Genomic DNA, 18987 nt, shown 5'->3' on the forward strand with positions numbered 1-18987 from the left:
GACAGGATCTCACTCTGTCACCCAGGCTGGGGTGTAATAGCGCAATCACAGCTCCCTACAGCCTTGACCTCCTGAGCTCAAGCAGTCCTTCCACCTCAGCCTCTGGAGTAGCTGGGACTACAGGCATGCACCACACATACCCAGCTATTTTTTATTTATTTTTTATTTTTTATAGAGACAGGGCCTCCCTGTGTTGCCCAGGCTGATGAACTGTAATTTTTAACACACACACACAGCGTAGGGAATGTGAAAGACTATCACAGAGTAGAAGAAAAAATTATTTTCGGGGTTAGCAGGTAGATTGTCCCAAGCAGTCACACTAGAATCTGTGGACTGAAGCCACATTTGCCAGCTCCAGGCTTCTAACACATCTGAAACTGTGTACGTAGAACAGCTAGCCCAATGCCTGGCATATGGTAAGCACACAGTAAATTAGTGCCTTCCTCTTCTCCATGGTTCCTTAAAACTGGCAACGCTAAACTCTCTCTCAGTATCATGGATATAATTTGTCCCAGCAGCTTTAATTCATTTAAAGCAGTTAGATGTTGTTTTATAATATCTTCAGTTTTCTCTCACCAATGTGTTTTCTAATTGTTTAAACACTTGAGTGTCAAACAATTGCCAGCCACCATACTAAACACAACATACAAAGATAGATAAATAAGACACCATCTCTGCCCTCAAGCCAGTCACCATCATTTACTAAGCACCTGTTTTGTGCTAAGTACTGGGGTAAGCCTTGGGGATATAAAGATTAATAAATTTTGAGCATACAGTCTAGTAGGAGGAGACAAATAAGTACATAAGTACCAGGAAGTATTAGGGGTGCTACAGTAGAAGAGTAAACACTATGTACAGAGAGGCCAGAAAGGGAAAAGGGTCAGGGTCAGGCAGGGAAGGGAACAGAGAGTGACAATGTATAGTTTGAAAGATGAGGATGCTTTATTTGCAAACTATCTTAACAAGGGATTCATAACCAGAATATATAAGGAGCTCAAACAATAGCAAAAAGAACAATCCAACTTAAAAATGGCCAAAAGATCTTAATAGGTAGTTTTCGAAAGAAGATACACAAATGGCCAACAGATACATCAAAAAATGTTCAACATCACTAATCAGAGAAATGGAAATCAAAATCAATGAGATAACATCTCACCCCAATTAATTACTTTTATCAAGAAGAAAGAATGAATGCTAGTGAGGATGTGGAAAAAGGAGAGCCCTGCCTGGTACACTGTTAGGAATGTAAATTGGTACAGCCACTGTGGAAGACTACAGAGGTTCCTCAAAAAACTAAAAATAGAACTATGCTCCAGCAGTTCCACTACTGGGTATATATATATCTCCAAAAGGAAAGAAATCAATGTATCAAAAAGATACCTGCACTCCCATGTTTATTGCAGCACTATTCACGATAGCCAAAACATGGAATCAACCTAAGTGCCCATCAATAGATGAAAGGCTAAAGAAAATGTATTATTCAGCCATAAGAATGAATGAAATCCTGTCATTGGCAGCAACATGGATGGAATTGGAGGTCATTATGTTAAGTAAAATAAACCAAGCACAGAAACAAATACTACATGTTCTGTCTCACATAGGAGCTAAAAAAGTGGATCTCAAGAAAATAAAGAATAGATTGGTAGTTACCAGAGGCTAGGAAGGATGGGGAGGATGAAGAGAGGTTGATTAGTGGGCACAGATACAGTTTGAAGAAGTAAGACTGGTGTTGGATAGATCAGGGTGGCATAGTTATTAATTTACTGTACATTTCAAAACAGCTAGAAGATAATAATTTTGATGGTGCCTAAATCCTGTAATCCCAACACACTGGGAGGATCAGTTGAAGCCAGGAGTTCAAGAACAGCCTGGGCAACAGTGAGATTTCATCGTTACAAAAAAATTTAAAAATTAGCCAGGTGTGGTAGTGCACACCTGTAATCACAACTACTCAGGAGGCTGAGACGGGAGAAGCGCTTGAACCAGGGAGGTGGAGGTTGCAGTGAGCTGAGATGGCGCCACTGCACTCCAGCCTGGGTGACAGAGCGAGACTCCGTCTCAAAAAAAAAAAAAAGGCCGCGCGTGGTGGTGGGCGCCCTGTAATCCCAGCTACTACTTCGGAAGCTAAAGCACGAGAATCGCTTCAACCTGGGAGATGGAAGTTGCAGTGAGCTGGGATCACGCCAGTGCACTCCAGTCTGGGCTGTAGAGTGAGACTCTCAAAACAAAACATCACTCTGGCAGCACTGTAGAGAATGAACTGGTAGGGGCAAGACTATTTGGAGACTTGCAATAATATTTCAGGCAAAATACGAGGAAGGCTTAAACTAGGGCAATGAATGAAGGCTGGAGAGAACATGGGTTTGAGGAAATTTAAGGAGATAGCATCTGCATACTTGGTTGCCATTTGAGTGAAGTGAAAGGAGAAGTGGTATCGAAAATGTTATTTGGTGTGTTTCGCTTGGAGATAATTCGAAGTGATGCCTGCTGTAACAGGTGTGCATAGTGCTGTAGAGGATGCTTACAGTTCAGCTTAGGGCTGGTTGGAAGTAACATGTGGGTCCTGAAGTCATTCGGTCTGGGGGCCATTGTCCTAAACAGAAGATAGGAAGGAATAGGAGCTGAGCATTTAGAGGTATTCTTCTTTGTGGTTTAATATTATACCCATGGGTCATCCTCAAAAGATGTGCCCTTATTTCCCCGGGGACTTTCGGAAACCCCGCTACGACCCCGCGGAACGTTCCGAGGGGAAGCGTCGCTAGGCCACCAGAGGGCGCCAGGCGGGCCGCAGCGACTCCAGAGTCGCGTTATGGCCGCGGTGCGGGTGCAGCTGCTCCTGTCCGGGCGTCCAGAGTCGGTGAGCTTCGCACGGAGTGTGTGTGGCCTCCTGGGAGCCGGGCCAGGGCTCGGGACGTGGCCCATTCACTACAGCTTGAAGCGAGGACGGCTTGTCCTCTCGAGCAGGCCCTTCCCAGGCGCCTCCGCTAGGCTTCCGCTCCAGGTCGGCAGAAGGGGGCCCCAGAGCGGGGGCAGTGAAGGGCCGAAGATGGGGACTGAAATCGGGTGGGAACTGGCGGCGAGGACCCCGCCCCCAACGCGCGGTGTAGCCCCATTTTTGGAAGTCACGCCCACCTAGTGCCGCCCTTCTGAAGCCTTAACCCAGCTGGCTTCCTTCTGCCAGCGACCCCCTTTCTGCCCTTTTGCGGCCCTGGAGGAGCGGCCCAGGGTCCCTGGGGCTGAGCTGCCCACAGATCGAGGTGTGGACCTGGGTGTGGCCGTCATTCTGCAGTCCAGCGACAAGACTGTCTTGCTAACCCGAAGGGCACGCACCCTCAGCGTTTCCCCCAACCTCTGGGTACCCCCGGGTGAGTATTCTGGGGACAAGGCCCCAAGTACAGAGAAGAAATTTGCCCTTTCCCCGCAACAATGTTTTTCCCAGTCTCAGAAGGATAAAGTGGGCCCCAAAATGTGGCATGTTCATAGTCACAAGGGACTGCAACTCCCTCTGTGTCCACTGGAGGGGAGGAGTGTCAACAGTGAGTGGGGGCTCCCTGGCCAAGACCACCACCATTCACCTACTGGCCCCACTGTTGTTGCAGGTGGGCACGTGGAACTTGAGGAGGAGGTAACCAGTCAGCTGATCCAACCTGAGCCAAGAGACCCATGCCTGGGACCACCTTGGGTGTGGGCTGAGGGAGGAGCAAGCAAAAGGACTTGGAAGAGTCAGGCACTGGCCCCTCTGATGTGTCTTCTCTGACTCCCAGCTGCTGGACGGAGGGCTTCGAGAACTTTGGGAGGAGAGTGGACTACACCTGCCCCAGGGCCAGTTCTCTTGGGTCCCTCTGGGTTTATGGGAGGTGAGACAAGGAGCTGGGAGAAGCTCCTCCATATTTAACCAAGAGACCTCAACAACTAACCACCAAAGTCCATAGATCAGCCCCTACCTGCCTTGGCTACAAGGGAAACAATAGCACATAAGTGGGCTGGAGTCCCCAAATCCATAACCCTCATCCATGTCCCTGTTGTGTCATCTGTACCATCCACGCCCTCAGCTTTTGGCCACCATTTTGTTTCACCCTAAAGCTGTATTAACAAAGTCTCAAAAAGTGACAGAAAAGGCCGGGTGCGGTGGCTCACGCCTGTAATCCCAACACTTTGGGAGGCTGAGGTGGGCGGATCACCTGAGGTCAGAAGTTTGAGACCAGCCTGGACAACATGGCAAAACCCCGTCTCTACTAAAAATACAAAAATTAGCTGGGCGTGGTGGCAGGCGCCTGTAATCCCAGCTACTCTGGAGGCTGAGGCTGGAGAATTGCTTGAACCCAGGAGGCAGAGGTTGCAGTGAGCCAAGATCACGCCATTGCACGCCAGCCTGGGCGACAAGAGCGAAACTCCGTCTTAAAAAAAAAAAAAAAAAAGTGACAGAAAGTTCTCACTTTTGCTGTTTTCTTTTCCTAGTCTGCCTACCCTCCTAGGCTGAGCTGGGGTTTACCCAAATACCATCACATTGTTCTGTATCTACTCGTGATCTCCCAGGAATCACAGCAGCAGTTGCAGGTAGGGCTGGCAGTGAGGGAAGGAAACGGGGCTCAGGGGAGCCCAAGCAACCTGGTTCTGACTGTGATTAGGAGCTGGGCGGGGGTGGCAGGGGTAGTCAGAGATAACGAAGAATATGCAATACCCTTTCCCCTTGCTCCTGCCTTTCTCCATGAAACCTGCGGGTAGGTTTTGATCACGAACAGGCAGCCCAGGGAGAGGCAATGACTGAGGGGTCACCATGTCTGACCCCAGGCCCGGATCCAACCAAACCCAAGTGAGGTGAGCGCCCTTACGTGGCTGACACCAGATGTAGCTGCTGCAGTGGCTGCCACAGAGGATGGGACAGAGACACCCAGACTTCTCCCCCAGGACCTACCACCCTCTGTCCTGTAAGCAAGAGCTTCTCCCTCAGCCTCTAATACACCAACATATTCATGTTGAGAAGTTCAGCATCTATCCTGTCCTCAGGATGGAATTTTGTGTTGTGGGGGAGATTTAAGGAGAGTGGGTCAGCTGATAATTAAGAAGGTACATGAAATCTAAGACACTGACCATCAAACCCCAAAGATTCTTGCTCTAACTGGCTAGCACTGAAGGTCTAAGTGTCAGTTCTAACACAGGGGCAAGTCATTTAACCCTCCTTGAACCTGCTTCCTTTCTGCAAATGAGGTCAACACCCACCCACCTCCTGTGGTAGTTTTGGGAGGATTCGGGGACCTAACATATATGTAAGTTCTTTGTAAGCTACAAGGCACAGCCCCAACAGGAGTTGTCACCATGCAGTGCAGTGGAACTAGAGGAGGATGGAAAAGCCCGACCTCTGGTCCTGCCCATGTCCACCCTCCTGCGGATGATCCCAACCATGGCAGAGGACAAAGAGAGAGTCAGCACTGGAACCAAGTTTGCCCTCAAGCTCTGGCTGCAACATCTGGGCAGGTAAAAGTGAAAAAGGACTGGAGAGCTCCACAGTACTGGGCTGGAATGGTCTAGTTTTTACGGGCACGGGGGAAAGGAGGGAAGGACAACCTCTCTTGGAATTCCTCCATAGAACACCCCCACCGTGTAAAAGTGCAGCTCACCTGGACCCAGGGCCAGCAAAGGAAGAATGGAACATGGACCCTCTTCCCCCAAACCAGGGGTCTGGAAAGTGAAGTGTAGAATCCCCTCCCTAGCCCATCTCCATGACACTCACAGAACATTCACAACCTTTATTATGGGTGACAGCTTCACTACAACTTTAGAAATAAAAAGTAAAATTACAACATAGGTCCTAGGCCTTGGCGAGCCTGAAAAAGAAGATTGGGAAGGAGGGCACAGGGTCCTTCCACCTCCCTGGAAAGGTGCAGAATGAGCCAGGCCTAACTACAGGGCCATGAGCCTCTAGAAGCTTAGGGTGGAATAAGAAACACTGTGAACTTAAATATATAAATAGAGAGAGACCCAGGCAATAGGCCGGGCCTGACTCCCAAACCCCTGGGGATCATGGCTAAGGCCTTACATCCTCCTCTGTCATACTGGAGTAGGAGGCAGGGGAAGTCATCTTTGGAGTATTTTGGTTTTTCTTATTTATGTACAAAAAATTCCACATCCACAATCCAAAATAAAGTTCTCTGTCCATCTCTGAAACTGCCTGTCTCAGTTTTTCCACCTGTCTGGCCGAAGGGAATGGAATGGACATGAAGAGACAATGGATGTGAAGAAGAAATAGAGCCATGGGTTTGGGTGATAAGAAGAGAGAGCATTTGGGGTTCAAGAGAGGTGCCCCTTCCCCAAGAGGCTCTAGACATAGTCAAGGCTGAGGGTTCAGCCCTTCTCCCAGCTCACATACCATCCCATTTGCCTCTCACTGCCTAGGTTAACATACCCAAAGGAATGTGCCACCATCTAAAGAACATTTCCAGAAACAGACCCCAGTGTCCTTAAAAAGAGGTTAAATATTAACCCTTTGGGTGCTGGCCTTGTCAGGGCAGAGATGAGGCCAAAAGTAGGCATCTGTGAAGGTCTGTCTGGCCCTTGGCCAGAGCCCCCAGAGGGATCAGAGTAGCTGGGGTTGGGACTCCACAGCATACTTGCTCAGTGTTGGGGGACAGCGAAGTTTCCATAATCCAGGGAACTCAGTCCAGGGAAATGATGTCTGACCGACAGCCAGTCAAAGAGGGACCTGAGGGCAGGGGTCCTCCATGCCCCTCCCTCAAGGCCCCCCCAGGGGCCACAATGCTGCTGACACGGCCAGGAGGGGGCGCCGGAGTGGCGCTGCGGTGGGAGCTCCCCAGCGTGGGGGCCAGTGGGCCCAGAAAGTGAGAAGGGGTCCCTCGGTACTGGAAGAAGTGGCCAAGGGCATCCTGTTCATCTAGTGAGGTGATGACAGAGGGGCCATAGTGCTAGGAAGAATCAAGGGCATAGTTTAAGATCTCAATCCTGACTTCCCCACCTCCCAGTCACTCATCTCAGAAATGCCGTATGAGAGCAATCAACCCCTGTGGATCCGAAGGTATTCTCTTGAGAAGCAGGAGAGCCTCTCCCTCTTTCCCCTACTTCCCTACACCCTTCCCCTTTCCCTGCCTTGAGAGAGCTCCTCCAACTTGTTAGGTTCTTGGCTTTGTGGGCGTCTGAAATGTGTGGAATGTCCGGTTAGAGCAGGCATGGTGCTCTAAGTGCACACGGGGGTAGGGGTGAGTAGGCCAGGGCAGAAAAGTAACAGGGGATCTAGGAAGGAGGCCTAAGTAGGAATCTCAGGAACTACCAGTGGGGCTGAGGAGGTAATAAGATACCTACACCCCACTGCCCTCACGGGAAAGCAGATTTACATCCCCAGAGATCACAAGAGAGGGAGGGGCCCCATCAGTGTCTAGAAAGGAAGCTTCAGAGATCTGAGACCTTCTGAAGAAAGAACCACTTACCTGACTCTCTGTCTGAAGAAATGAAAATAAATCTAAACCTGGCAGGAAAAGAAAAATCAAAATTAACCTCCTATCTGACCCCTTTACCACCAAAAGACAAAGCACTTTGGACTGTGGCCCCTTGCAGGAGAAGCAGGAGGCTTTGAGAAGGAACAGGGGTTCTGATGTAGCTCTGGGGAGGGTGTGGCAGTGCAGGGTCCATCTTATGATCCATGTCATACCTTGGATGTCGGCTCCCAGTGGGAAGGCAGGTGGGTACTCATGTAGTGGGAGACTGGACAGGAAATCCCCACCCAACGTGCCCATAGCAGGGCTCCTTAGCACTGAGGATGGCTGGTGGCCAGATGTCAGGACTCTGTGGGTAGAGAGGAGCTGAGGCAGCCAGCAAACCACAGATGCCCTCACCCAGCTCAGGTCCCCAGGTTCCCTCTCTGTCCCCTCCACATTTCTCTTGCCCCAGGCTTTGTCCAATGATCAGAAAGCAATCCTGACTTCTTCCCCTGTCCGTTTTGCTGTAGATTCAGCCTATTTTCTCATACCCTTTGCTTCCAGGTAGGGCCGGGATGGCAGCTGAGGTGACAGAACAGTGCTTCTTGGTAGGGGGCAGATCCTCCTCATCTGATGAGCTTTCTATTGTCAAGTCAATAACTTCAACCTTCTTCTTATTCTCTGATGGATTTCCCTCCTGGACTGGGCTGTACTGGAGGCCTGCGGGTATTAAGAAGACTACGTCTCAGAGAAGAGGCCATCCAAGATTTAGCTTAGCTGGGGAACAGGGGGTCACTCACCATCCAGCCCATACCCTGGCGGGGGGCAAACCTCAGATGCCTCCTTCTTGGGTTTCATTGGGCACCAGGATCCATCTTCCATGAATTGGATCTCATCACAATCTGAACAGGAACTAAGAATCTCCATAAATAAACTGGGGGAAGAGAGAGATGAGAATTCATGGGGCTGGGAGATGAGCAGAACAGTAGCCAGAGTTCTGTAACTCACCTTCCTGTATCTCAGTTTCCTCATCTGTAAAATAAGGACATTATCCATCCTACTGGACCGCTCTGAGTTGTTGGCATCAAATAACACAAGGTATGTAAAAGAGCTTTGCAAAGTAAGTAATAGGTTTTAAAATAAATACAATCTGAGGCCGGGTGCAGTGGCTCATGCCTTTAATCCCAGCACTTTGGGAGGTACAGGCAGGTGAATCACTTGAGGCTGGGAGTTCAAGACCAGCCTGGCCAACATGGTGAAACCTCATCTCTACTAAAAATACAAAAATTAGCCAGGTGTGGTGGCACATGCCTATAATCCCAGCTACTTAGGAGGCTGAGGCACGAGAACCGCTTGAACCCAGGAGGCAGAGGTTGCAGTGAGCCTAGACCACACCACTGTTCTCCACCCTGGGCAACAGAGCAAGGCTCTGCCTCAAAAAAAACAACAACAAAAAAAACGCCGGCGTGGTGGCTCACGCCTATAATCACACTTTCGGAGACTGAGGCGGGTGGATCACCTGAGGTCAGGAGTTCAAGACCAGCCTGGCCAACATGGTGAAACCCCATGTCTACCAAAAATACAAAATTAGCCGGATGTGGCGGCGCATGCCTGTAATCCCAGCTACTCAGGAGGCTGAGGCAGGAGAATCGCTTGAACCCAGGAGGCAGAGGTTGCATGAGCCGAGATCACGAGACTGTGCCATACCACTCCAGCCTGGGTGACAGAGTGAAACACCGTCTCAAAAAAAAAAAAAAAAAAAAAATCTGAGCACTTACGTGTAGTATAAGGAACAAAAGGAGCAGAGACACAGAAGTCCATAAACCATCTCAAAAGGCACTGGGTCTTTGGCTTTCTAAACACTTGTGTAAAAATAAATAAATAAAGGCACTAGGGGCCAGGCATGGTAGCTCATGCCTGCAATCCCAGCACTTTGGGAGGCCAAGGTGGGAGGATCACTTGAGGCCAGGAGGTCGAGGGTGCAGTGAGCTATGATTGTGCTACTATACTCCAGTCTGGGCAACAGAACGAGACCCTGTCTCAAAAACAAACAAACAAACAAAAAGTGGGGGAGCACTGGGAACAGGAACCATAATGTAGATTCCACAAAGAGGTTAAGACTAGCAAGATCAAAAGATTAGAACATCCAGGCCCTCAAAAGAACCTTATTGCAATGCTCAGTGGGAAGTCAGGTAGTTGTTATAGGTGATATATTATGACAGTTCAGTACACTGGCTCTGCCACTTAACAATATAACCTTGAGCAAGGCTCAATCTCTCTCGGCCTCAGTTTCCTCATGTGTAATGATACTGCCTATCTCATAGCGTTTTTTTTTTTTCTCTTTTTTTTTTCTGGGTGAGTGTCACTAGCCAATCATAGGATTATTTCTTTTTTTTGAGACAGGGTCTCAATCTGTTGCCCAGGCTGGGGTGCAGTAATGCAATCATAGCTCACTGCAGCCTCAAACTCCTGGGTTCAAGCCATCCTCCTGCCTCAGCCTCCTGAGCAGCTAAGACTACAGTCATGAGCTATTATAACATGCCTGGCTAATTTTTTTAATTTTTTATAGAGAGAGGGTCTACTATGTTGCCCAGGCTGGTCTCAAACTCCTAGCCTCAAATGATCTTCCCATCTCAGCCTTCCAGTGTTGGAATTACAGGTAGGAGCCGAGTCCATAGGGTTATTGTGAGGATTCAATGAGATAACTCATGCAAACTGCTCAGCAAGATGCCTTGTATATACTAAGTCCTTAATGTTGCCCTCCCCCTCCACACACATGCACATACACACACACACACACAGACTGGTAAAAGGGATAGATAAGGTGAGAATTGCAGTTCATGTGAGGGGAAGTAAGCCATATGAATTAAAAACCCTGAAGGAGGTGGTGGCTAAAAGAAAAAAGAAATATTATAGGCTGGGCATGTTGTCTCATGCCTGTAATCCCAGCACTTTAGGAGGCTGAGGTGGGCAGATCACCTGAGGTCAGGAGTTCAAGACCAGCCTGGCCAACATGGTGAAACCCAGTCTTTACTAAAAATACAAAAATTAGCCAGGCATGGTGGCGTGTGCCTGTAATCCCAGCTACTCAGGAGGCTGAGGCAGAAGTATCGCCTGAACCCGGGAGGTGGAGGTTGCAGTGAGCCAAGATTGTGCCACTGCACTCCAGCCTGGGGAACAGAGTAAGATTCCATCTCAAAAAAAAAAAAAAGAAAAGAAAAAGAAAAAGAAATAACCAAGAAAAGAGGTTCTAGTGGATGTCCTAGGTAAGAAGAAGCAAAATGGCCCTACCCATCAATGATAAGAGATTCATAGGGAGCCTTCTTGTCACACACAGGACATGTCCATGTAGGCTTCTTCTCATTCATCTGTAGATAAAGGGCAGCATCGAAGCTCTGCAGGTGGGCGCAGGTGAGGGCACGACAAGGGACCGTCAGGCGCATCTTCCCTAGCTGAGGAGAAGCAAGTTCTCTTGTCAGAGGCCCTACTCTGGTTTCATCCCAGAAAACTTCACTCCAGTATCCCTAGGGACCCTCATCAAAGTCCACAGGCTAAACCCAACTCCCTTCCCACCCTGTTCCCTTCTCCCCTTTTACCCACCGGGCACATGAGTGACACCCGGAGACTTGTAGTGGCCACCTCACTGTCAGGGTCAGCAGTCAATTTCTCCTTGACTGAAACAAAAGTGAGGCCAGAGCCATGGGGTCAGCAAGGCTGGAGGAAGCCCAGGAGTTGGTAAGGCCAGGAACAGATGGCTCTGGCTGAGAGACTGCTGGGTGGAGCGTCTTTGGGGGCCAGTGGGACGTCACATGGAAGTGGTCTGGGATATGGATGATGAAGGCTGGGTGTGGGGGATTTTCCCATCCCTGAAGATGCTTAAACATAGCGTGACACTCTGGCTATGTTAGAGATGATCTGGAGGAGTTGAAGCATCATGTGAGGGTTAGATTAGAGGACCCCTAAGATTCTTTCCAGTCCGGAGAGCCCATATTCTAGCAGGGCTGGAGTTAGGGACTGTGAGGTGCAAAGCAGATACATGATTGGAAATTCAAGGGTGCCTGGGAGTGGTCCAACTTCAACTATAAAGACTGGAAGACTGGTCAGGGGTAGAGGGGGAGGGTTGGGGTTCATGTGAGAAGGGGAGTAAGTTGTCAAAAAAGAGGTATGGGTTTAATTATGAAGGCTGGAGGGCCAGGAAGACTTGAATCCAGATCAGGTGAGGGAGAGAGGAAAGATGTTACTCACTCAGTGCCCGCGAGTGGTCTGGGTTCCGGATACCCTTTGCTCTGAGTTTTTGTAGAAGGGTTCCTGCAGTCAACTGCCTCACCAGGTACACAGACAAGGAGTAATTCTACTTGGAGGCAGGGGGTAGACAATTAGCCTCTGCTTCTCATACCACCACTGCCCACTTTTGTTCCATGAGGACCAGAGACAGACTCATAAAGAGGAAAATGCTTCCCCAACCCAGGACACTGGATGGTTCCCCTTCACCCTCAGCAGGCTTTTCCAGGCACCTGCTTTAGCTGTGCTCACCCGTCCGAACTCAGATGACCAATTGACCACAATGGTGTTGGGAACAGTGGCTGAGAGTCGAGCCAGGGGTGTGATGTTGATGGGGCGGCTGGGCCTCTTGGGCTCGGCCCCATTCTTGGTTGGGGGAAGGTAACCCTGGAGAAGGGAGGGATTGGTCAGTGGAGAAGTGGCTCTGGGAAGGGGCTCTGCTCTTTCAACAAAAGATATCTTGTCTCGGGTTATTCAATCCCTGGAGGGAAGGCCAACTCGCTCACTCACTGACCAAGGGGATGGAGGCCCATTCAGTGGCTCACAAAACTGGAGCACTGTCTAGGGTTATGTGTGGGGTTCACTCCTGGGGAGAAAGGAGAGCTTATTTATTGATTGAGAAAAAAGGAACCCACTCACTGAGTCCCTGAGGAGGAGGAATAAGGATGCCTCACCTTTTCTAACTCTCAGCTCTGGGGTCAAGTCTTTCTGGCCCGGTGTACTGGCTCATGCCTGTAATCCCAGCACTTTAGGAAGCCGAGGTGGGCGGATCACCTGAGGTCAGGAGTTCGAGACCAGCCTAGCTAACATGGTAAAACTCCGTCTCTACTAAAAATACAAAAATTAGCCGGGCAGGGTGGTGGGCACCTGTAATCCCAGCTACTTGGGAGGCTGAGGCAAGAGAACTGCTTGAACTAGGGAGGCAGAGGTTGCAGTGAGCAGAGATTGCGCCATTGCACTCCAGCCTGAGTGACAGAGCGAGTGACTCTGTCTCAAAAAAAAAAACAAAAAAGAAGTCTTTCTTACATCTCGGGTTGAACTAATGTCCTCCTCCGAGTTCTCACAAAACCTTTGTTCAGCCCTATCTTAATACTCTTGAGATTATATTGATTCAGTCAGTAAACTGAGCACCTACTATGTGCCACGCACTGTGCTAGGCATGTCTCTTTCAGAATAGGTTTGTAGTTACTATTTATGAACTGAAACGGTAAGGGATTACTGACAGAAGAAGGGGAGAGCATTTACCGGCAGGGGGCACAGTTTCCCATTGACCTTGACAAAGAGGTTGGGGGGAAAATAATCTTCCTGGGGGCAGCTGGTCTCACAGAGACAGAACCTGGTAAGAGATGAGAAAGGAAGAAAGAGTGGGAAGAAACTTCTTAACTTGAATCTGGCAGAGAGACAGGGAACCCCAGAAAATCAGTCATAGATGCCTGAAGCCCTCAGCATCCAACAAGAGTCGCAGGGCTGCAGTAGGCAGTGGCAGAGCAGGGACATCTCGTAAGGGTATCTGTCATACCCCTACTTCACTCCCACCCCCAGTGGGTACCCAGGATAGGCAGGGAGGATGAACTCACCTTAGCTGCACCTGTATGGTATAATCACATTTGGCTCCTGGAAGAACCTCTCTGTAACAGGGAGGGAGATGAAGAGATGTCAGCACGTAGCCCCCAGAGGGCAAGGGTGAATGCACAGAAAGGCTGAAAGTTAGATGTCCAGGAGATAGAGAAGAGACACACAGAAGAACAAGAGACAAGTAGGTATAGGAGGAGGGATAGGGAAGAGCGCAGGGCAGAAGAGAAGAAAGTCAGAAAGCAGAGACCAGGGATGAGGCAGGAAGACTGGAAGAGATGTACCTGGATGTAAGAATCTGCTGCACTTGCTGGGGTGTGAGGGCAAAGGTAAAGTGCGCTTCCTCAAACCGCTGGCTAGAAGTGGATGCTGAGGATACAAAGGGGCAGTTATTCCAAGCCCATGCACAGGCAGCCACAGAAATCGCCCCCATCCCAGGTAGCTGATCCCATAGGACTAAAGCCTAAGAAATGTTTGGGGAACAGGTAGGGAGTCCAGAAAACTAAGGGACCACAAAGAGCCATACCAAGGGTGGTGGGCCGGATGAGCTCCCCATAGACTTCATAGAAGGGCAATGGTTTCATGGTGACATCAGGGTGCACAGGCTGGGGCAGAGGGGGGTGCATGTCTACCTCACGCTTGGGGCCCAGCAGGGTGCCAGGGGCCAACAGGGTTGGGGGAATGGGAGCTAGAGGACCAGGGGAGCCTACAGGAGAGGTGCCAGGGGGCAAAGAGAGAAGGGAGAGATCAGAGGGCCCCAGGGTCTTCCGGGGAAAGCGTCGTCGGTAAAGCTCTTTGATCTTCATCTGGACACTAGGGGCACAGCTGGACTTCAGGAGGTGCAGAGCCTTGGCCAGGAGCTCGTGCTTCCGTCCACTCTTGTTCCGGCCAGCAAAGCCAAGAAGCACCTGGAGCTCAGACACCCGGAAACTCATCACCATGTGCTGTGGAGAAGAACAGAGAAGCTTGAGCATCCTCCCTTGCACAGGCCTGCCCTGCCAAGACATGGGCTGAGCTACCAGGTGGGCAGTGCCTTTCTCTCCAGCACTGATGGGAAAGATGATGCTTCCCAGCTAGTGGATTACTGCCAGGTAGTCGACCTATCCAAAGGGACATCTCAGTCCCACTTTAGCAACCATCAGGTCAGCATCATCACCACCACCCCCGAGCTTGAGCAACACTATTTCCCCAGGCCTGGAAGCAGCCAGAGTGGGGCAGGGAATGGCAGACAGCAAGCCACCCTCAGACACACCTCCGAGTCCATACAGCCTCCCGCCTCCATCCCTGGACTCCCCTTTAAGCTGCTTATCTCCTCTCTTGCCCTTTCTCAGACTCTCAAACCCATCCCAGCCTCCTGGGAACAGGATAGGAGACAGGGAGAAGGAGGGAGAGACAAGAGGATTCAAGCCAGACAGCCCCATGGGGAAGAAAGGGGCTAGGTGGCTGGAGGATTGTGCCCTTCAGCCCACCCCTCCCAACCACCTTAATTCACCTCGGCTATTTCCCCCAAGCCTCTGAAGCTTCTGTGGCCAGGGTTTTCAGGTCAGGGTTCAATGCTCATAACTTCCCCAGATCCTTTCTTGGAATCGTTTATATAACCACCCCCTCCCCACAACTTAGTCCTATTTTTCTGGAAGGGAAACAGGACCAAAACTTGGGTCGGGGAGATTAACAGTGAATCACTGAGTCCAAGTATCCTGCCTGTTTACTCTATCTGCCAGGAACCATAATCTGGCATCTCTCCTACACAGAGAAATTAATACTCCTCTACAACTTACAGCGCCCCCCTATAGGGGTGGAAGAGGAGAGGGCAGAGCTCTAAACAGAGACCCTGGGTGGATGAAGGAAAAGCCTCTGAGTCAGGGCACAGAATCGCAAATCCCCTGAAGGTAGCTGGGCCCAGTGGCTAGACCTCCAGCCTGCCCAGGACCATAGCTCCCATTTCAAAGGGCAGAAGAAAACCAGGAGGCAGGCGGATGAACTCGGTAGTTTGAGGTTCTATGAGATGTCCTCAGATGTGGTCACCCTCCAAACTCTATGTAGCAGGAGGGGAGCGCTCTCCTTAGAAGACTCCCTTCTGTGAATCTCTAGGAGATCCTGTCATGTGCAGGGCTTGCTAGCCCTACACAATTCTTCTCATAGGAGGCTTTGTCTTGGACCCCTTTTATGGAATGTGATGAGAAACTTGCTCCTCTTTCTCCCCATCCTTATCTCCTCTGTCCTGTCTTTTTTTCTCCATTAGCTTTCCCTATAACTTCCCACCTTTCTATCCCATAGTTTCACATGCCTCTGCCTCTTCCCAAACACCGCGATTCACTAAGGCAGGACCTTCCTCTGAGCCTCCAGGATGCTTCTGCCCCACCCCTCGAGGTATCGGCCCGCACAGCCCCGCCCCCTGCATCTCAGCAGCCTACTGGTATTTCCCAAAGCTCGGATCCCGAGAGTAGCCCCAAAGACCCTATCCTCTCAGCTGCCTTTCCCCCGGAGCCTCCCCTACGTCTGCCCCGCGGTCCCATCCCTGCAATGTGCCCCCCTACTGTTGCATCTGTTGGCCTTGATCGACTCGACCCCAGTGCCTCTACAGCAGCTTTTCCCCCTGGCCCTACCCCAACAACTGCCCCTACTACTAAATCCGACTTCTACCCCTCGTCCCCGCCCCCTGCGCCTCAGCCCCCAACAGCTGCAATTCCCCTCGGCCCCACCCCTACATCTGCCCCGCAGCCCCGCCCCCGGAGCCCCGCCGCAGCCCCTTCCTCGCTCTCAGCCACTTCTCTCCCATCCTCAGCAGCTCGTGCCTGCCACGTCGTCGGCGCCCACCCGAGCCCCGGCACCCAGTCTCGGTCGCTTCCCGGACACGGCGTACCGCCGGGCTGAGTCCAGATGGGGATGGGGGGAGGGGGCCGGTACCTTTAATTCGCCCAGCTCCGCCATCTTGAGACATCGCAGGCGCCCCAGCCGGAGCCGGAGCTCAGGCCCAGGGACCGGCGCACAACTCTCCACCCTGGCGCCGGCCGCAAATGCCGCCTGCTCCGCCCCGTCCGGCCCCCTATACCTCCCCTTCCCGGCCCCGCCCGCCTGGCTTCGGACAAGCCCCAGCCTGAGCCCCTCCCTCCACAGCCGACCCAGCAACTACACGTCTGCGGCCGGTTGGCAGGACGCGTAGACCCGGAGGGAGTGTATGGCCCCCAAGATCGCGGGGTCCCTAGGGCAACGGGGAGGAGGCGGGCCCGAAGTGCCTGGTGGAGGGGGGCTTTGCCACGGCAGAGTTGGGAGGGGACAAGCTTTTAGGGAGCCAAAGATACTTGAAAGATGGAGGGAAAGTATCGGGAACTGCTAGAGCTCAGAGAAATGGGGGAGGGGGTAGCGAAGTTGGAGCGCAAACCCTCATCTCCATCTCTACATAAGTTTAATCAACTAAAATCGAGAGGTCTTCCAACTCGGGAAATGGGCGAGCGCTGATCCATCTTAGGGAAGCCGTGGAGTCGGCATTCAGTAATTCACCCTCTCCTCCTCCCCCATACACCAACTACAGTGCAGCTCGTGGTCCGATCGTAGGACTCAAACTCGGCAGCAAAAAAAAGTTTGGTGCGGGGAGCGGGACTTACCAGCACAATTGTGGGAAATGGAGAGAGGGCTCGGGAGGCTCAGAGGGCGGGCTGGAGAGGTGGGGGAATGGGGCTCGGCGCCGCTCCTGCTGTCCGCACGGCAGAAGTTCGGTCCAGCAGCCGGACGCGGCGGCCGCGGCTCCGCCCGGGCCGGAGCTCCGCCCGGCCTAGCGCTCGGGCTGGGGCCGCCCCCTCCAGGGGAAGCCCGCCAGGACCGCCGAGAGGGAAGGGGGGCGGAGCTCGGGCGAGAGAGGGAGGGACTCAGAGCCCGACGTTGGAGAGATTAACTCCTGGTGTGAGTGGATCTGGCGAGACGAGATCCTTGGATCCCATCATTCTCACTACCTCTGTGACCCCTCACGCTTATGTATGGGATTGGGGTGGTGGCACACTGCTGCTAAGCCGGTGTGAACCAGGTATCTGACAGTATAAAGCATCTTCCTTGAAATGACAACTGTCCCTCCCTAGGGCAAAGCCTGGGGTACTGAATCCAAAGTGTACCTAACAGTAACTACCCTAGATACACGTGCAGAATACCTCCACCAGAGCCCCCATACCTTTGGTGTAGCTGAAGATGAACAGAGGGGTTTTCTTACCCACAAAAGGGATCTTTCTGTCCCTCTCTGAACTGCCTACCCACTCTCCTTCCTCCCAAGCCTTGGACCCTCCAAAGGCCCCATCCCAACCAAGCTGATCACTCACATGCAGGCCCCAAATTAAATCTGTTTCTGTATCCATGGAAATACCTATTTTTTTATTTTATTTTTTTGGGGACCAAGTCTCACTCTGTCACCCAGGCTGGAGTGCAGTGGCGCGACTTGGCTCACTGCAACCTCCGCCTCCCGGGTTCAAGCAATTCTCCTACCTCAGCCTCCCGAATAGCTGAGATTACAGGCCTGCGTCACCACGCCCGGCTAATTTTGTATTTTTAGTGGAGACAGGGTTTCACCATATTGGCCAGGCTGGTCTCAAACTCCTGACCTCGTGATGCGCCCGCCTCACCTTGGCCTCCCAAAGTGCTGGGATTACAGGCGTGAGCCGCCGCGCCTGACCCAGAAAATACCAACTTAAAGGAAATGTACCCGTACTACATACTGAGAAACTCACAGCATTTTATAGTTGGCTGCATATTTGTTCAATAAATATTTGAGTGCTTATCAGGGATCATTAGGTGCTGAGGACATAAAAGCCTTGCAGGAGTTCACAGTCTAGCAGCAGAGACAAGACATGTTAAACCTATAATCAGCACACCAAAAAAAGGGCTTTAATAAATAGGAAGAATCCTTTTATTTAGCTTAAGCTTTCAGTATAATCCTCCTCATAAGACCCTACCCAGGCCAAAGATTGAAGGTGCCAGGCTACCAGTATTCCCAGGCACCTGTTGAACTGGAACTAGGCCCAGTTACTTTGTGGTTTTTGTCCCTAGGGAAGATGCCACCCTCTCCTAACACTCAGGTTCTTTCCTTGCTGCTTTGCTACCCAAATTGGTGAGCGCTTCAAGCTAAACTCAGACTCAACTAGTTCTAAATTCCAGCTGCTGCCTTCCAACACCTGAGTCTTCATCAGGTCCTGAGATCTTTTTTGCTGTTGTTCTGTTCAGTCCTGTAGATCAAAAGTTACTATAGTTTGTATTTCTAAGAATTTTCAGTAGTTGCAGGATGAGGAAGGTAGGGAGGATTATTAAAAAGAGACAATGCGGGGATCTTTCGGAAGTGATGGATATGTTCATTATCTCGATTGTGTAATGGTTTTATGGGTGTATATGCATATGAAAACACATCAAATTGTATACTTCAAATACATGCATTTTACATGGAGAGACATATTGACGTATATCAGTTGTACGTCAATAAAGCTGTAAATGGCCGGGCGCGATGGCTCACGCTTGTAATCCCAGCACTTTGGGAGGCTGAGGCGGGCGGATCACGAGGTCAGGAGATCGAGACCACGGTAAAACCCTGTCTCTACTAAAAATACAAAAAATTAGCCGGGCGTGGTGGCGGGCGCCTGTAGTCCCAGCTACTCGGAGAGGCTGAGGCAGGAGAATGGCGTGAACCCGGGAGGCGGAGCTTGCAGTGAGCCGAGATCGCGCCACTGCACTC

General features: G+C 51.1%; 2 protein-coding genes across 6 annotated transcripts; one reads left to right on the forward strand and one right to left on the reverse strand.

Moving 5' to 3' along the window:
- Positions 1-19: 19 nt before the first annotated feature.
- NUDT17 (nudix hydrolase 17) lies at positions 20-6165 on the forward strand. 5 transcript variants are annotated; one of them, XM_004026491.5, is made up of 8 exons: positions 20-3001; positions 3182-3365; positions 3600-3625; positions 3765-3857; positions 4459-4557; positions 4792-4928; positions 5323-5475; positions 5588-6165. In XM_004026491.5, exons 1-8 carry the CDS (start codon positions 2810-2812, stop codon positions 5688-5690), a joined length of 987 nt encoding a protein of 328 aa, XP_004026540.1. In that variant the 5' UTR covers positions 20-2809; the 3' UTR covers positions 5691-6165. The 5 variants fall into 5 exon arrangements, with proteins under 5 accessions (XP_004026540.1, XP_055212925.1, XP_063553395.1 ...); XM_055356950.2 differs by having other exon boundaries at positions 20-2857; XM_063697325.1 differs by having other exon boundaries at positions 4792-4818; positions 5588-5733.
- On the reverse strand, positions 5733-16451 carry PIAS3 (protein inhibitor of activated STAT 3). Its single transcript, XM_004026489.5, has 14 exons — positions 16188-16451; positions 13807-14224; positions 13565-13649; positions 13286-13336; positions 12954-13044; positions 11961-12095; positions 11673-11778; positions 11028-11101; positions 10719-10879; positions 8228-8361; positions 7979-8147; positions 7661-7794; positions 7440-7477; positions 5733-6920 (listed from the first exon to the last, which is right to left on the reverse strand). Exons 1-14 carry the CDS (start codon positions 16209-16211, stop codon positions 6654-6656), a joined length of 1887 nt encoding a protein of 628 aa, XP_004026538.4. The 5' UTR covers positions 16212-16451; the 3' UTR covers positions 5733-6653.
- Positions 16452-18987: the final 2536 nt, after the last annotated feature.

Source organism: Gorilla gorilla, chromosome 1 (assembly GCF_029281585.2).
Source record: "Gorilla gorilla gorilla isolate KB3781 chromosome 1, NHGRI_mGorGor1-v2.1_pri, whole genome shotgun sequence".
NCBI classification, from domain to species: Eukaryota; Metazoa; Chordata; class Mammalia; order Primates; family Hominidae; genus Gorilla; species Gorilla gorilla.